The sequence below is a fragment of the Lissotriton vulgaris genome, chromosome 11, assembly GCF_964263255.1.
Source record: "Lissotriton vulgaris chromosome 11, aLisVul1.2, whole genome shotgun sequence".
Classification (NCBI taxonomy): Eukaryota; Metazoa; Chordata; class Amphibia; order Caudata; family Salamandridae; genus Lissotriton; species Lissotriton vulgaris.
This window is the reverse complement of record NC_141699.1, coordinates 104,222,907-104,240,777: the sequence shown is the minus strand read 5'-3', so window position 1 is coordinate 104,240,777 and position 17,871 is coordinate 104,222,907. Positions and strand designations below refer to the sequence as shown.

The 17,871-nt window shown below is 48.5% G+C and overlaps 1 protein-coding gene across 1 annotated transcript in view; it reads left to right on the top strand.

Annotated features, from left to right (window-relative positions):
* ADORA2A (adenosine A2a receptor) overlaps window positions 1-17,496 on the top strand; it is a 213,897-nt gene extending 196,401 nt beyond the window's left edge. The window contains exon 4 of the mRNA XM_086942798.1: window positions 11,561-17,496. Coding sequence (XP_086798924.1) covers window positions 11,561-12,476 — 916 coding nt within the window. The 3' untranslated portion in view covers window positions 12,477-17,496. The remainder of the gene's footprint in view (window positions 1-11,560) is intronic.
* The last annotated feature ends 375 nt before the right edge of the window (window positions 17,497-17,871 follow it).

Here is a 17,871-nt window from a genome sequence, read left to right as displayed (position 1 = left end):
AGCGCCAGTTCCCCAGAACGCTCGATGAGCAATACATTGTGCTTTGAATTCAACCCTTTCCCTTACAGGGAGCCAGCGAAGGTCTTTCAGTCTATGCTTTACTGGGAGTCGGCGAGGGATCTGGAGAAGGGTTCTAGCGGCACAATTCTGAATGATCTGTAGCTTGTTTAGGGTCATCTGGGGGCCACCTAAATATAAGGCGTTCCCAAAGTCCAGGCGGGATAAGATCAGACCTTGGATCATGATCTGTCTTGCATGAAAAGGTAGCGGAGGGAGGATTTTTCGCAGGAGTCTTAGTAGGCCAAAGCAAGTGGCTGAGAGTTTGGTTGCGTGATAGTTGAAATTGAGGGATTTATCTAGCCAGATGCCCAGGCTTTTGATGGTGTCTTCGGGCACTGGGGCAGGTCCTAGGGACTGACAGGCACATGCATCAAAGGATTTTGCGATCGCAAACGGTGTGTATCACAAAAATCGTCCGTTTGTGATCGCAAAATCTGCTTTTGGAATGCATGAAGGGTGAAGGCCCTCGCAATTTGAGAATTCGCAAATATTTGCGAATTCTCAAATTGCGATTGCATTTAAGGAATCGCATTTTGGGATTCCTTAAATGCAATGCATGAAACTTTTAAAAAATGCGAATTCGCAATTAGGGGGAGCAAATTACCATGAGGTTGAACCTCATGGTAATTTGCGAAAACTTAGAAAAATGCACTTTTGTGCATTTTTCAAACTTTCATGTTGTGCACACACATGCCCTAAGGGCATGTGTGTGCACAACATATGTACACAGATTGATTTCAGGGGTGCAACAGGGTGTCCTTTGCACACCCCTGCACCCTTGAAATCGCATTCTCAATTTGCGATTCGCTAATTGTTAATCGCAAATTGAGAATGTCTTCCCATTCATTCCTATGGGGAGGTATTCCTTAATTGCGATTCGCAATTTGCGAGTCGCAATTAAGGAATTTTAAGAAATTGCAAATGTTTCAACATAATTAAATAGTATCTTAAAAAAATGCCAAATTAGGCTGTGTTATCTGTCTTTTCTTGTGACAGAATTTATTCAACCCTGCCGCATAACTTTAGGCCTTTCCTGCTACATAATTCTAGTGGTCCTGCTTTGTGGTTACACCTAGTTATCTGCCTTGCTTGCATTAGGTAACTGAGGTTTCATAGTAAAATTGATTAGTTTAACTTACATGTATTTAACCATTTAACGTGTGCACATTTTGTACGCAATTTCCTGAAGGTTAAAAAAATAACAAACCTGTTACAGAATATTTTGTTCTTTTTAGCCACATCCTGGACCCTCCCACCCGACTCACTGACCTCCATCCCAGGGAATCCAGGATCACAGTTCATACTCTGTTTTGAAGCCCTTCAACTGCTGTATGCAAATCAAGATTGTCTGGAAACGCACCACATGCACAAATTGGCGCTGCCAGGCCTTTTTCATTTACAAATACTTCAAAAGCCATTTGTGCCCCCCCAGGGATGCAGCCCGCGGAGCCCCGTTTTATTCCATAGACACAGGACCAGTGTTTTTCATAAACATAGAATTTAAATGTGGTTTATAAAATCCTCATAAGCTATGGTTGGGTGTACTTATCAATGCAATCGGTATGTGGCATTGTTCAAATACATCAGCTGGTGGGGAAGGGTTGAAACAATTATGATGATGGTGACACCAGCCGTCAACTACACACTCAGCATGCTGCCCCTAGCAATGACAAAGAACTTTCATAAGAAGCTTGACAAACTAATAAACAGATTTATATGGAGAGACAAGAGACCAAGAATCAGTCTGCAGAAGCTGAGACTAACGAAAAACCTGGGCGGGCTGAACATAATGAACTTCAAATACTTCCAAACAGCCTGTCTAGCCAAGCAAGGAATATTCTGGGTCACAAACACACAAGACTACGAACCGGAGTAGCTGAAAGTAGAAAGGAACTTCCTGGGGGGGCTAAACCCAATAGCATTGCTCACAGCGAACAAGCACCCTCACAGACTAAACCCCATCATCAAACACACCAAAGAAGCCCTAATGAAGGTGGACAAACTTATGGAACAGAGGATCAGGGGAACCAACTGGGAATCAGTCTGGTATAACTCAAGGATATTATACCAGGGCAAGACATTAGACAACGAAACATGGATGAAGAGTGGAGTCACCACGCCAAACCAACTGGAAACGAAAAACTCCCCTATCACCTTCCAGAATCTGAAACAGATCCACGGCCTCCCAGACATAGGACTATACACATTGCTAAAAATAAAAACGGCCACAACGAAGGCGAACCTAAGCAAAACGCCACCAACCATCATCAAATACATGGACAACCTCAACGCCACAGGCCACCACACAGCAAAAATCTACAGACTACTGTGCCCCCAAACATCCACGCTGAACAAGAAAGTGATGAGCACATGGGAAGCATTGACAACAAGACAACTCAGTGACGAGGAAAAAAGCAAACTGTGGAAGTCAGCCACAACTAACAAAGTCATGCCGCAATTGGCGCAAACGAAATTCTGGCTCCTTCATAGAGCCTACTGGACCCCGGCGAGACTACACAAAGCAGGCATAATGGACACTGGAACATGTTGGAACTGCGACAAAGAGAATGGCAGCCTGGAACACCTCATTTTCGAGTGTCACAAAGTCAGGAACTTCTGGAAGAAAGTGAACAATTTCATCAACGCCGTCACAGGCAAAGACATACCAATTAGTTTCGTTGGTCTCGCCACAGGGTTCATGACGGACTGCCTAGAAAACAAGGAGGAAAGGGACCTAGTGGACATCCTACTGACAGCTGCAGTTAAAATCATACTAACAAAGTGGAAGAACACGGCCAAAGCCACTTTCAAAAACTGGATAAACTGGGACATCTTCCTCAGAGGCGCAGATAACATCACTGGCAATTTCTCGAAGGAGCACAATGCCAAAAACGACATGTGGGAAGCCCTCGACGTACACTTGGAAACACGCCGGACATAAAACCCGACCCCCCCCCCCCCCCCACTATCTCCCTCTCCGCTTTCTTTCTCTCTCCAGGGGGGTAATGTTGTATACTCAAGGACAAGTCAAGCCTATACCCTAACTATGTATACAGCGCACAACCTGGTGGCGAAATAAGCCCAACCCCCGAATGTATACCCCCCCTGGTTTGCTCTGTACTGTTTGTATCTTCTGATATGCAAATTTATAATTTAATAAAAACTTTTGAAATAAAAAAATAGGTTATTTTATCTTTGGAAACTATGGAGTGTGATTAATGTGCACTCTGCCTATTTTTAAGTCTTGGCTCAACAGCTCATGCTCTGTCCCTTCAAGACATGTTGTTAATACACTGTGAGCTTACAGCCTGCCCACAGCTTTTCATTTGTTTGCTGCAGCTTCTCTCACATTTCCTTCATTCCAGTCTATGAAGCAATGCCTATATCATGTGCTCACCCTGTGCTTGGCCCGGCACTGGAGCATAGACAAAGTACTGGTGTCCATCCATTGTTCCTGTGTTTGGAGCAACTTTTCTCTTTGTATTCCAGCACTCCACATTGTGTTTGTGTTTTCCCCTCTGCTCCAGTATATTTATTTTATGTTCTAGCACTCCATAGGAATGCTCATGTTTTTCCCCTCTGCAGCAGACCGTTACTCTTCACCCCCACCCGCCCACTCCATTTCATAAGCTACCCCACCACCCTCTTAAGCCCACATCCCACCCTCCTTCATGTTATTCCTGTGAAACTAGAAGCAATTTCAAGTGGAACAACGGGCTCATGTAACCCTCTTGCTAGGAGCTGTTTGGTGAGTGGTTCTCGTTTTATTTCTTTTACTTTAGGCATCTTTGGTGTGCTTTGCAAGCATCCCCTTTCAGGCAGGGGGAAGAGTGGAGAGGGGGCAGTGCTGGTCGTGTGGTGGCTTCAGTGCTTAATTTGTAAACAAATAGGTGTGTGGAGCTCTCTGCAACTTGCACTACCCATTGCCCCTGCCATCTTTACCAATGACAGTACCAATACAACTACTAAGCATCACACTCCTACAAGAGTGACAATTCAGACTATTACAGGCCCCCAAAGCTATATGAATGGCTTGGGTGGCAGGTTTTTGCCATTGTTAATGTATATTGAATTTACAAACAACTGTTGTTTACCCTTCTGTAAATTAGCTAGACAGCGACACAATGTGGCAGACTGTCATAAGCACCAATGTTGACACTTAAATGAGGGTGCTGAGCACTGGAAACCACCAGCTCAAATTAAGCACTGGCTGGCTCATTTGTTTACAGCAGTGAGCAGCAGCTCCTCAATTGCTTTCAAAGGTGTGTGTTTCTTTGCTACATTACTGCTGGGTTTCCACACCGAAGCTGACCTCTACTTCAACTGTGAATGAAAACAGATGGTCCCGGAGGTCTCTCGAGGGCACTTCAAATTTATTGATTCCCCTGTGAAATATCATTTTTTGCAGAAATATGATCTGCTTCGTGCCCATGTCTACCAACCCGCCACCAACCGTCTAAGGCATCTGCTCAACATCCTGTGATTCTGGGCACATCGCTTAACGCCTTCCATGCGTGCGTCGGCCAATGGCTGTCGCAAGCACTACCTTCGTAGTGCTGCGCACGTCCTTTGGCCGACGTGACCCCGCCCACTCCATTAATCCGCTGCATCGCGGCGGAATTGCCGCCGCGGTTAATCTCCCCAAGACTATCAACAGTGCTTGTGAGCTTGCTTATGTAAAGCACTCAGCTTTCGGTCGAGTTTACTGTATTTAAAAACTACAGAAAAATTAACTTACATCTAAAAACAAAGTCTTAACATAAGGAAAGACAAATATATACCTATTTCCTGGCTGAGTTATACAATGTGAAACCAGAAAACCTGGATAAATCACGGCTTCCCCAATTAAAATGTGTTCTTGGCCGAATATTTTATTTTAAAAAAAGGTTTTATCTTCATTATCGTACGTGAATGTGCTTTCAAATATGTGAGTTCAGAATACCAGCTAAAGAAAATTATCACTTTTAATAAGTACTTCTCAGGGCATTACTGTAATGTGCCTTATTAATGTCACAGCTCATCTACACTGTACGGACTGTTCCTCTCATCTGAGTTTAGATGAGTGAGTTAAGGGTACAAAGGTATGAATGTTGTACACAAACTGCCAGCAACAGGTTGCAACACAAGCACTGTGGTAGGAGGGAAAACTTGCAGTTTGACACAGCTCAGAGATGATGCTTGCTTAGCTAAGGACTGGGCTAGTGGCTACAAACAGCAGGCATGGAGCCTAGGCGGGTGGTCACGAAGCAGCATTGCCGTTTTTAATTCCTGTGTATTGCTGAGCTGTTTGCCCTTAGTGTTTAAATTAATTCAGCTGCACACCTAATAAAGAAATGCCTCTTTTTGTATTCCCAAACTCCATGTAAATTACAATGGCTTCTAGCGAGGGTAGAATTAATGTGCACAGCATTCGAACTTCATGCCTTGGTAACGTCCAGATTGGACTATTGTAATGCCCTTCATCTGGGCATTAACAAAGGCCTTGTGCGATGCCTGCAGATGGTGCAAAATGCTGCGCCCAGGTTGGTACTGAACCTTCCAAAATATCACTCAGTTACGGCCTCTATTAAGCTGCAGCACTGGCTGCCGTTGGACCGTAGGATTCTTTTTAGGTCTCGCAGACGTAAAAAGAGACATCTTTTGTTGGCGTGTTAGAAGGAATCTGAGACAGAGCTCAAGCACGAGCGTCGCTGTCTCAGATTCCTCCTCGGGGGCGCGCACGGCACCACACACGCATGCGCATACATAGAGACACACTCCACACTCACGCATGCGCACATACACAGGCACACACACACACTGCATACACACATGCAGACCCACGCGCACACACACAGACACATTCGAACACACACAGACACACGCGCGTACACCCCCCTCCCCTCCCACTCACCGGGCTCTTTCGGGCGGCTGGTCGGGCACTCACCGGGCTGTTGCTGGGCATCGGGCTCCTCTCTGCGGCAGTCTCCTCGCGGCACCAGGGGACAGGACTTCACTTCCGGGGCTCCCTCCAGCACCTGGGAGCCGTGCAACACTCTGGCTGTTGGCAGCCCCGGGACTCTCCTCAACTCATGGGAGCCCCGGGCTGCGGAGAGGCCATCAGTCGGCCGGCTTCACTTCTTCCTCGGTGTCGGCGGGCGGGACTTCCTGCCGGATTGCAGGCCCCGCCCCCGTCTCGGCCAAAAGTGCCTGACTTCCGGTTTTCACGGAGCAGGGCTGCGGCGGTGAGTTCTTTCGGGGGCAAAAGGGGTAAGCACCCTCGAATTAAAATATAATTATATATGCGAGGTGGGCACTCGCAAAGGACCTAAAAACAGGTCCCGTAAATAATTAGATAAAGTGCTCTCGGGCAAAATGCCGGGTGGGCACCGGCCTGGTAACAAAGCGCTCTCAGGCGTAGGGAGAGAGTGAGCACGAGGGTACAATGGGTTAATAAAAAAAAACTTGCATTCAGACGCCCATACCCGTAAGTGGACACCCATCAAAAAAATATGTGTTTTCTATAGTCTCCAGCTGTAGAACTCACTTCCGCAATTAAATGCTGCTTGGAGTAGCCCTGACTCTTTTTGTACCTAAAGCTTCACTTTCCTTTCTCATTATGTGCAGAATAACACTAGCATTTCACGCTATTTCCGCAGAGCTGCAGGTTTCAGAACTGAGCTGTGTGAAATGCTGTTAGATATCCGTCCTGGTTTGCTTCTAAGTGCTGTGCAGTGTACAACAGGTGTACCTAAGTGCACTCTTTGTTTCCTAATTCTACTGTTGTTTTACTTTGCTCCTGCCCCCCCTTCCGGCCGTGTTCACTATGCTCCCGCCCCCTCCCGTTGTCTGCCGTTCCTTTGCTCCCGCAGCTCTCCCGCTGTATTTTCTTTTGCAGTTTTCTACTTTGATCCTGCCCCCCTTCCGGTTGTGTTCACTATGCTCCTGCCCCCCTTCCCGCCGTGTTCACCATGCTCCAGACCCCACCTATTGTCTGCATTTCCTTTGCTCTATCAGTATCCAACACTGTGACTCTGAGCGCTATTTTTTTTGTTAGGCGCCACACTCGTGAGCGCATTCCAAAGGCGTTCTGTGGAGCTCGTCATACTGTGGGCGCTGTTCACCAGAGCTGCCTCTTAGCGCTATGGAGGGGCGCCCACGTGGATGTTTCGGTACTCCGAGAGAATGAGCCGGTGTCAGTCTGTGCCTGAGGATCTGCCCCACGCAGACACCCATCCTCATCTTCACCGGAGTTTCGCTCGGTGCAAGCGGAACCCCACCGCCCTCACCTTTTAACTTTCGTTGAAACTGTTTTTTGTTTTACTGTACTCTTCTTATTGCTATAAATGAGATAATTACAATATGAGCACCTACTGCATGTTTAAATAATCACAGTGATTAAATACTACAATGTTAGTATGACCGTTATGCCAGTCACTGGAGGAGTATTTTAGAAGACCTTTTGGCAGGAGTTCCCTTGCATGTCGCTACACTTTCATTTAATTCTGAGTATGACCTAAACAGGCGAACGGTAATTCTTCTTGGGATTTAGAAACTTGTGCACTGTACCCCCTGCACCATGTTTTCGTTAGTTTTCCCTCGTGTCACGTTTTTTGTGTGCGCCTCACGCTGTCTTCTCCCTCCTCTGTCCCTCACTGTCCTTAGTCTCCTCTGTTCTTCACTGTCCTTCTCTCTCCCCTGTCCCTCACTGTCTCTCTTCTCCTTCATCTGTTCCTCACTGTCTCTCTTCTCCCTCCTCTGTCGCTCACTGTCCTCGGTCACTCACTGTCCTTGATCTCCATCCGCTGTCACTCACTGTCCTTCTTTTACCTCTTCTGTCGCTCACTGTTCCTCTCCTTAGTCCCTCACTGTCCTTCACCCTCCTCTGTCTCTCACTGACGTACTTCTCTCTCCTCTGACCCTCACTGTCTGACCATCACTGTCTGTTTTCCCTCCTCTGTTACTCACTGTCCTTGTTCTCTGCCCCTCACTGTCCTTCTCCCTCCTCTGTCCCTCACTGCCCGTGTTCTCTGTCCCTCACTGCCCTTCTCCTCTGTCATTCTTCTCCCTCATCTGTCTCCCTCTGTTCTCTCCCTCTCCCTCCCTCCCTCCCTCTCTCTCCCTCTCTCCCTCTCGCTCTCCCTCTCTCCCTCTCGCTCTCTCTCTCTCTCTCTCTCTCTCTCCCTCTCTCTCCCTCCCTCCCTCTCCCTCTCTCTCTCTCTCTCCCTCTCTTTCCCTCTCCCTCTCTCTCTCCCTCTCCCTCTCTCCCTCTCTCTCTCCCTCTCTCTCCCTCTCTCTCTCTCCCTCTCTCTCTCTCTCTCCCTCTCTCTCTCTCTCCCTCTCTCTCCCTCTCTCCCGCTCTCCCTCTCTCTCTCCCTCTCTCTCTCGCTCCCTCTCTCTCTCCCTCGCTCTCTCTCTCGCTTCCTCTCTCTCTCCCTCTCTCGCTCTCTCTCTCTCCCTCTCTCGCTCTCTCTCGCTCTCCCTCCCTCTCGCTCTCTCTCGCTCTCCCTCTCGCTCTCTCCCTCTTGTTGCCACCACAACATCACTTAGCACCACCACAGCATCAATCTCTCCAACCATTCATCAACAACTGGTTCATATCTGTTCTCTCAATGTTTCAAGCTTTATTACAAATGTCACAAAAAGATGTTAATATTTCACTTCTGTTCTTGGATTTTCGTCACAATAAAATGCACTGAACATAATCTTCACAAAAGTTTAAGCTATTGCCATTATAAATTACAATAACTTTTGTAAATGTATTGGCATTTATATAGCGCACTACTTACCCGTAGGGTCCCAAGGCGCTTCGACCGCTGCGAAACCCTTCCTGGCTTCCCTGAGAGATGGTTCCTTAATGGGTATCTCCAGGGTGAGACCAGGCATCCCCGGCGGTCTGGTGGGGCCGTTAGTGAAGATGAGGCAAGCTAATGCCCAGAGTTGCCGAGTGTGATCGCTGATCAGAGTGGGCACCGAGGCGAGAGAATTATCGAGTCCGCTGACCCTGGTCCAGAAACCTGCCTCGCCGGGAATCGAACCCTGGTCCCGGGCCGTCCTCTGCTCTCGGGTCTGCCGCCTCTAACCAGTGAGCCACACTACTTCACTTTTAAGTATTAATTATTAAAAAATAAATAAATGCCATTGTTTGTAATATCAATACATCTAAGTCACGTAAATACAACACATATTGTATTACAAATGCGGTAGGTGTCACATTTGCAAAAGTTAAAACTATTGGCATTGTAAATGACAAAGCTATTAAGTTTGCGATTGTCAAAACCAACACATGAATACAAAATTTGTCATTTACAATACCAATAGCTCAAACTTTCCTAATGCGAGACCTATTGCATTGCAAATGCTTGTTAAGACCCTGTGCCCGACTCATGACGCCTACTATGGCTCAGGCCCAGATGGGATTAAGGCGATGGTTCTTCACTATGTTCCTAGTAGGTTGCTTCGGTCCTCTGACAAAAACTTGCTAACAGTTCCTAGGTTTAAGAAGGCTAAGTGGGGAGGTACAGCTTTCTCTATGGCTGTGGCCAAATTGTGGAATTCTCTCCCGGAAGAACTTTCTAGTCCGGTGTCCCACTCGCTTTTCCGTAAAGCCTTAAAGACTTGGCTTTTCCTGGAGACGTTGGTATGAACAGGTTTTCTCTTTTGACTGCACCCAGATGCTCCGCCGTTAGCGCCTTCATGCCCTTGGGCTACGTTCGCGCTTTACAAATTGAATATTCATTCATTCATTCATTCATGCGACCCTATTTTATCCGAGTATCTAAATTAAGTCACTGCATTATTTCATGTCTGCTACATTTTTTTTTACTTCCTGTAAATGCTGTACAAATCTAGGCAAGTAAATTCTACGTTCTACATGGTAAAAACAAAGACACTTTTGTGAATTTTGAAGAAACTTTTCATATTCCACTTGGTGTGTGTTCTATGATTCACATAGTAAATATGTTCAGAGCTCGGATGGTGCACAGAGTCTAAGATCCCAGCTGCATTCCACCCCCTCCCATGATGCATTTGCCTGTTCACTTTCTCGTCAACTGCCCCCCACTCCATACTATGTTGTGTGTCTTTACTCGCCCCCTGTTTGTTGCTTGACTCGCCCCCACGTCCCGGTTGTGTTGCTTGACCTGCTGCTATTCAACATGGCTAAAAGACCTGGACAACAGCAATAGCGCTTGGATTGCCGAGACCTACTGGCTTTGCTGATGCTTGTTTTCTTTTGGAAGGAGGATGATCTGCATTTCATTTTGAGGTCTGCTTGATTGTGCAGCTGTCTGTGCACCTATTGTTACCAGTTCTTTCAAATTTACATAAAATGGGTTTTAGCTCCAGCCAGAGAAGTATTGCTCATTCCCTGTGTGCTATTGGCTGTTTGGTGTATCATTACTCTCCCTATTGAGTGTATGCATTGCAATGCATGCTGGACCACGTCTGTATATATATGTGGGGTATTTCTTTAGCACGAACCTAACCAAACGTGGTGGAGTGCTGTACTGGGTCAAAAACATGGATGCAGTCAACATGTGATAGGATAGGTAACTGGTGTGTGGAATATTACTATATTGTGACGTAGTGTTCTTCAAAGAGATGTGTCTTCAACTCCTTCCTTAATTAGACCAGTGTGGGCATATGGATATGTTCTTCCAGATCCTGTGTGCAACATTTATGGAAAAAGCCTCCTGCTTATTTTTTTTTTTTTTTACACTTCTTAGTCTGCATTCTAATGGTGCACCGAGAGCCCCCAGCAACGTCTGCAAGATAAGCAGTGGTTCTACTCATGATGGCTTTGTAAATGAAGCAGCTTGGTTTGACGATGGTGCGGGCTGGCATGGGCTGCCAACAGAGTTTCATCAGCTCTACACCTACATCACCTGCACTCAACACAATTACTTACACCACCACCTGTATGTAATGCCACAAACCCCATTCTACATCACCACCGTACACAAACCCCACAATTTGTTCTTTACCACCACCTACACTCTACCATTCCTACACACTACACAAATACTTACACAACAAACCCACACCTTAGCTGCCACCTACACCCCAAACCACCACCGCCATCATAAACTCCACACTTGCACGTACATACTAGAACAGGTTCAGCATTTTCAACATTGTCGACATGAACACCTTCACTCTATATTATTAGCTACACCCTACAACACCATCTACAGTAGCATCCACAGCCTACACCTACACTTGCGTGTTTGGTTGGTTGGTGATGGTAAAATGCGCTGTGGGGAAGTTGCGTTTTGGTCCTGGCTGGTTAGTTTTGGGACAAAGTGCCTGTAGGGCTCTTTTGAACTAATAGTATTTGGACAGTTGTGCTTTTAAGAAAAAACTATTACATATGTTTTGCCATGAGTGGTTTGTGATACTGGCAAGTCACTACAGACAAACATTGCAAAAATCAATGAATTCATATGCATATAAGTAAATGGCACCTCTGTGCTCTCTTGAAGTTTCTAGCGGGTTCTAATGTATCTTTTTGTCTTCCTAGGTACAACGGTTTGGTGACCAGCCAGCGCGCAAATGGGATCATCGCCATCTGCTGGGTGCTCTCCTTCATCATCGGCCTCACGCCCATGTTGGGTTGGCATGCCAAGATCCAGGACGCATCGGACGGCGGCAACTGCAGCGAGTCCTTGGTGGTGTGCCTCTTCGAGAAGGTGGTGACCATGGACTACATGGTCTACTACAACTTCTTCGCCTGTGTTCTGGTCCCTCTTCTGCTCATGCTGGGCATCTACCTGAAGATCTTCATGGCCGCTCGCCGGCAGCTCAAGCAGATGGAGAACAAGATGATGCACAGTGGGCGCGCGCGCTCCACGCTCCAGAAGGAGGTGCACGCGGCCAAGTCACTGGCCATCATAGTAGGCCTCTTCGCTGTCTGCTGGCTTCCCTTGCACATCATCAACTGCTTTACGCTCTTCTGCGAGCAGTGCCCTCGCCCTCCTGCCCTGGTCATGTATGTGGCCATCATCCTGTCCCACTTCAACTCTGTGGTCAACCCGCTCATTTACGCCTACCGCATCCGGGAGTTCCGCCTGACCTTCCGCAAAATCATCAAGCAGCACATTCTAGGGAGCAAGGAATCGTTCAGGACTAGTACGCCCAGCATGCGCGCCTCCATCCATTGCGGGGAGGATGGGACCTCAGTGAGGGACAGCGGCTACTCATTGAACTTCTATGTCAATGGCCATGTTGGCGCCTCCATTAGGAGTGGAGGCACTCCGGACCAAACCCAACGGAGGGGGCACCCAGAGAGGTCTCATAATGGCCTAGCTGAGGGTGCCGGGACAAACGGGCACATCCTGGAAGCTGCCCTCCGAGACGATGGTTCTGGAAGCTTGGTGCAGGGTGGTGCCACCTGCATGGAGAATGGCTCCAGTTGGCAGGCGGCAGACATTTCCTGATGACCTCAGTATCGGCTCATTGGTGCATCAGTACATCTGGTTTCCCATTGGATGCCTCGACGGAAGGCGGGGAACTTGAAGGTTGGGAGTGTGGCTTCATGCCGGTCTGTCAACAAACACAGAACTCTTGGGTGCAAAAAAACAGCAATGACGTTGTTTTTCCTGGGCACGCCGCAGAGGGCAGTTTCAGATAGGGGGCATCAAGGGACACATTCCGCTGTCTGTCTTTTCACTCTACGTGAACTCTGAGTAAGTCCTTGCCACCCACCTCTGACTCGGCTAGCACTGGCACCCTCGGTGGCACAACTACGGAATGCCCATGTGAAGGACTCACAATGACTGTCACTGCTGTGGGTGAAGAACTAAGTGTTCAGCCGTCCAAGGACTGATAAAGGAGTCTGAGTACCAGAGAAGCTTGCACATCACATGCGCTACACTTGTTCACCTCTAGGCACTTTCATCCCGTGCCGGATACCGCTAGTTGTGAGAACAGCAGAAGGGACGTGAAGTGACACAAATCATGCATCGCCTGTCATGTTAGTTTTGTTCCATTTTTTCTCTCTCAGAGATACCCCTCCCCCACCCCCTACACACACACACACTTCTGCACACACTTGCTCACACTTCTGCACACCACCTGGCGACTGGCAAGAGGAAGCTCGCAATATAGTGAATCAAATGATAAACTCTAGCAGCCAAGATGGCGGCCCAGCTCTCAAATGCCCCGGGGCTGCAGGCCCTCTCAACCTCAGATGCTGATTGGCAGTGGGCAGCCTAGAAATCCAGGGACCAACGCTGAGGTAGCAATCTCAGTCGATGATGTGCCACGGAAGGCAGCATTCCGCCGATGACGTACTCGAGAGGGATGGCGTTGTGTCACGTTTGGGCCGCAGGGAGGGGTGGAAACACAGACTAGCTTGTTGGTGTGAAAAAGGCCGCTTTATTGGAATCAGGTGCACCTTACAAACCTATTCCCTTGGCATGTGCCGTACAAAACGAATCCTCACTAAATATTGTCTTCCTGCCTTACCCCCACCCCCTCCCCTAAACATGTTCCCTTCTGCAAAAATTTTTGAAACAAACTTGCCATTCCTAACTTCTCTACACCTATAAACTATGTAAACTACTTATGTTCCTACATAACTGTAAACCTCCTTATTCTATCTTAGAAAAAACGACCCCCAGCAACAATAACGCACCACACAGCACCTGTTCCAGGGACAACTCCATACAAAGTACAATGCACCTGTTTCCAAGGAAACCACCTGTAAAACTAAGAAAGGCTAAAACAGCCACCCAGGAAAACCATCCAAAGAAAGGTCACGCGGGAGGGTCCTGGAGCGCTGCGGCCGGGACAGGCAGCTGTGCGCCTCTGGCTATCAGGGGTACAATGATTGAAGCCTTGGGGGTGGTGTGTGTGTGTAGGGAAGGGGGAGGGGAGGAGGGGGCGGTATTGTGCCTTTTCCTTAACTTTTTGACGTAAAGAAAACAGGGCGCCAAAGGATGGGAGTGCTGGGGGTCAAAGGTCAGGCTAGTATTGAATTATTGATTCACGTTTAGGTAAGTAGGGCGCTTCCCCGACAGCTGGCAGTGAGTCCACGGATGCATGTCACTCCCCTCTCGGGGGACCCTGTGCTTTCCGAGGCCCTTTCCTCCCAGACTAATGTCTCTCCCCGTCTCTCTCTATCTTCCTCTCTCTCTCTCTCTCTCTCTCTCTCTCTCTGTGCCTTACCCTCTCCAGCTCGTCAATGTCTCCACGTCATCTTGTGACACGGGCTGGCACCCAGCGCAGAGACAGGACCATCTGCGCCAGTGCCAACTGTACCCATGTGCGGCTGCTTCAGCAGAAGGCGCCCACTGAGGTGCGGACCTCGGACGGCTCTGCTCTCTCAAGGCTGCCTGCACGCACGCGCAGAGCAGACCTCATTCTTATAGCGCTTCGACAAGAGTAAGACGCTACCTCGTAACCGGTCAAATGCGCACTGCCACCTGTGGCCTGGGAGAACAGGTGCGCTGTACAAGCCAGGGACATGGCCCCTGTCTGTCGGAGGGCAGCGGTCAGGCACAGTGCACAATATAATTGCAACAGGTTCTGATAGCAGAGATGTCTCTCACTGAGTGCCTGCATGCGCAGTGCGCACGAAAATAAAAAAAATCACGTATATTTGCAGGTTCGGTGTACAACATCATTAAACTTGTACGGGAGAGACTTCCATGCGGCATCAATTTGGCGCGGGTTCGCGTGTGTCCCTGTCGCGTGCGCCCTGACGTGTTAACAGACAGGAATGGCCCGGGCGGTGGCGCGAGACATGTTATTTCACTCCTGTTATTAGCTTTCTCAAAAGGCGCTCATTCCTTTGTTCTCGCTGGCGGTGAAGGGGCGCTTATGCGTTTGTGCCCGTGTGCTGTTTAGGTGTTTGCAGCCAGTTGTAGTGTGAGATGCGCCTGCAGTGGTAGCGGCCTACTCGGACCTGAGGGTGATTTCCAGAACTGATTCTGCCCCCTAGGCCCGCCCGCCTTTGGGCACCTAACCAACTGCGAATCCGCCCCTTCCGGTAACGCTTCTTGGCGCTTGGCACTTACCTCCTCGCTCGAGCACGCCCTGTTTCACTTCTAGTGGTGAAAGGGAGGCTGAGGGGTTTCCCGGAGCCTCTCTTTATGACTGACCCCAAGGGTTCGCCTCCAATGGCGGGAATACTCTCTGTCAGGGCTGCCCCAAGGGTTCTTTACTCAGATCTCTGCGGTCTCACCGCTGCCCTTCCATTGCAGGGTGCGCTCTACCAGGCGGTCACATGGCACTGATCAAAGATCGAGGCACTGCCCTTGGCATTGCAGGGCTGCCACTGGGACTCAGTAAAGACCTGTCCAGTTTCCACTGTCCTTGCATTGCAGAAATACTCTCTGGCAGTGCTGCCCCACGGGGTCTTCTTGTTGCTCTGTCCTATCTCACTGCTGTCCTTTTCTTTTCAGGATTACTCTCTACCAGGCCTGTCAACGTGACTTATCAAAGCTCTCTCAGTCTTCCCACTGTCCCTGACACTGCAGGGATTATCTGTACCAGGGAAGTCCTAAAGGTTTCTTTTTGTTGCTCTGTCCTATCTCACTGAGTGCCTTCTCACTGCAGGAATACTTTCTAAAAGGACTGTCACAGGGATTTTTTAACGTCCGTCCAGCTCCCCTCTGTCCTCCTCACTGCAGAAATACTCCCTGCTGGGTATAGCCCAAGGGGTCTCTGTTCTGTGTCACTGCTGCCCTTTGCTGTACTTCATATTGCAGGGAAACTCTCTACCAGGGCTGACACAGGTGACTCAGCAAAGATCCCTCCACCTCACTGCTGCCCTTCGCAACCCAGGAATACTCTCTACCAGGGCTGACACAGGTGACTCAGCAAATATCCCTCCACCTCACTGCTGTCCTTCGCACTGCAGGAATACTCTCCACCAGGGCTGATAATGGTGACTCAGCAAAGATCCCTCCACCTCACTGCTGGTCCTAGCACTGCAGGGATACTCTCTACTAGGGCTGATAATGGTGACTCAGCAAAGATCCCTCCACCTCACTGCTGTTCCTAGCACTGCAGGGATACTCTCTACTAGGGCTGATAATGGTGACTCAGCAAAGATCCCTCCACCTCACTACTGTCATTCGCTCTGCAGGAATACTCTCTACCAGGGCTGACACAGGCACATATCAACATAGATCAGTCCACTTCACAGCGGTCCTTCATGCTGCAGGAATACTCTCTACCAGCCAGGGCTGGCACAGGTGACTCAGCAACGATCCGTCCACCTCACTGCTGTCCTTCGAACTGCAGGAATACACTCTACCAGGGCTGACAAAGGCGCGTATTAACATATATCCCTCCACCTCATAGCTGTCCTTCACACTGCAGCTGCAGGAATACACTCTACCAGAGCTGACAAACGTGACTCAGGAAAGATCCGCCCACTTCAGTGCTGTCCTTCGCACATCAGGAATACTCTCTACCACAGCTGACAAAGGCACTTATTAACATGAATCCCTCCACCTTATAGCTGTCCTTCACACTGCAGGAATACTCTACCAGGGCTGACACAGGTGACTGAGCAAAGATCCGTCCCCCTCAATGCTGTCCTTCACACTGCACAACAACTCTCTACCAGAGCTGACACATGTGACTCAGCAAAGACCCGTCTGTTTCGTTACAGCAGGAATAATGCTGTGCTATCTTACTTCAGTCTTTCGCACAGCAGGAATACTCTCTACCAGGGCTGACAAAGGCACTTATTAAAATAAATCCCTCCACCTTATAGCTGTCCTTCACACTGCAGGAATACTCTACCAGGGCTGACACAGGTGACTCAGCAAAGATCCGCCCCCCTCAATGCTGTCCTTCACACTGCTCAAACACTCTCCACCAGGGCTGAGCGACACATGTGACTCAGCAAAGAGCCGTCTGTTTTGTCACAGCAGGAATAATGCTGTGCTATCTTACTTCTGTCCTTCACACTGCAGGAATACTCTACCAGGGCTGACACAGGTGACTCAGCAAAGATCCCCCCACTCAATGCTGTCCTTCACACTGCACAAACACTCTCCACCAGGGCTGAGCGACACATGTGACTCAGCAAAGAGCCGTCTGTTTTGTCACAGCAGGAATAATGCTGTGCTATCTTACTTCTGTCCTTCGCACAGCAGGAATACTCTCTACCAGGACCCCACACATGATTGACACAGGGCAAGAATCCAGGTTTACAATCACTGACCTGCACACTGTATGTACAAAGTACTACCTTTTTAATTTAAAGTTCGTTTTTTTAAATTATAAGTTATATAGAGATTGTCTTCTATCGTTTTTATCTGTAAATAGCAGAGTCGACATGTTTCCTGTTTTTATTGGGGTGCCGGGCAAATTCTGTGCGCAATTCTCTATGAACTGAACAAAGTATTAAAGATTGTGTTGTTTGTGACCTGCACTGATACCGAGCCAAGGCCTTGATAAAATGTGTTTTTTTTCATAACAGATATTAAAATGTATTCACAAACGAAATCACTGGCGGCAGTCTGGCCTCATTGGGGAGAGGGTACAGACAGTTTCATTTACACCTCACCGTCTTTTTAGAGCGAGTTTGATGCCTCTGGAAGGTTTCCCGGGCGTAGCTACTATTGGTGCAGCAGGTGCAGTAGCACCAGGGCCAATCGAACCATGATAATGGCGGTGTTTCACTTCCCAAACAGCAATCGAAGGGGCCATTTTTCTTGCTTGCATCGGAGCCCATGGAATCCTTGCTACACAACTGGAAGGTAGGCTTGGATGAATGTGTTAATGTGTCAAGGTAGCTGGGCCAACCAACTAACGTTCATTCACGCCTGCCTCATGTCATGGGGTCCTATGGACGTGCGCGTCATGACGCTG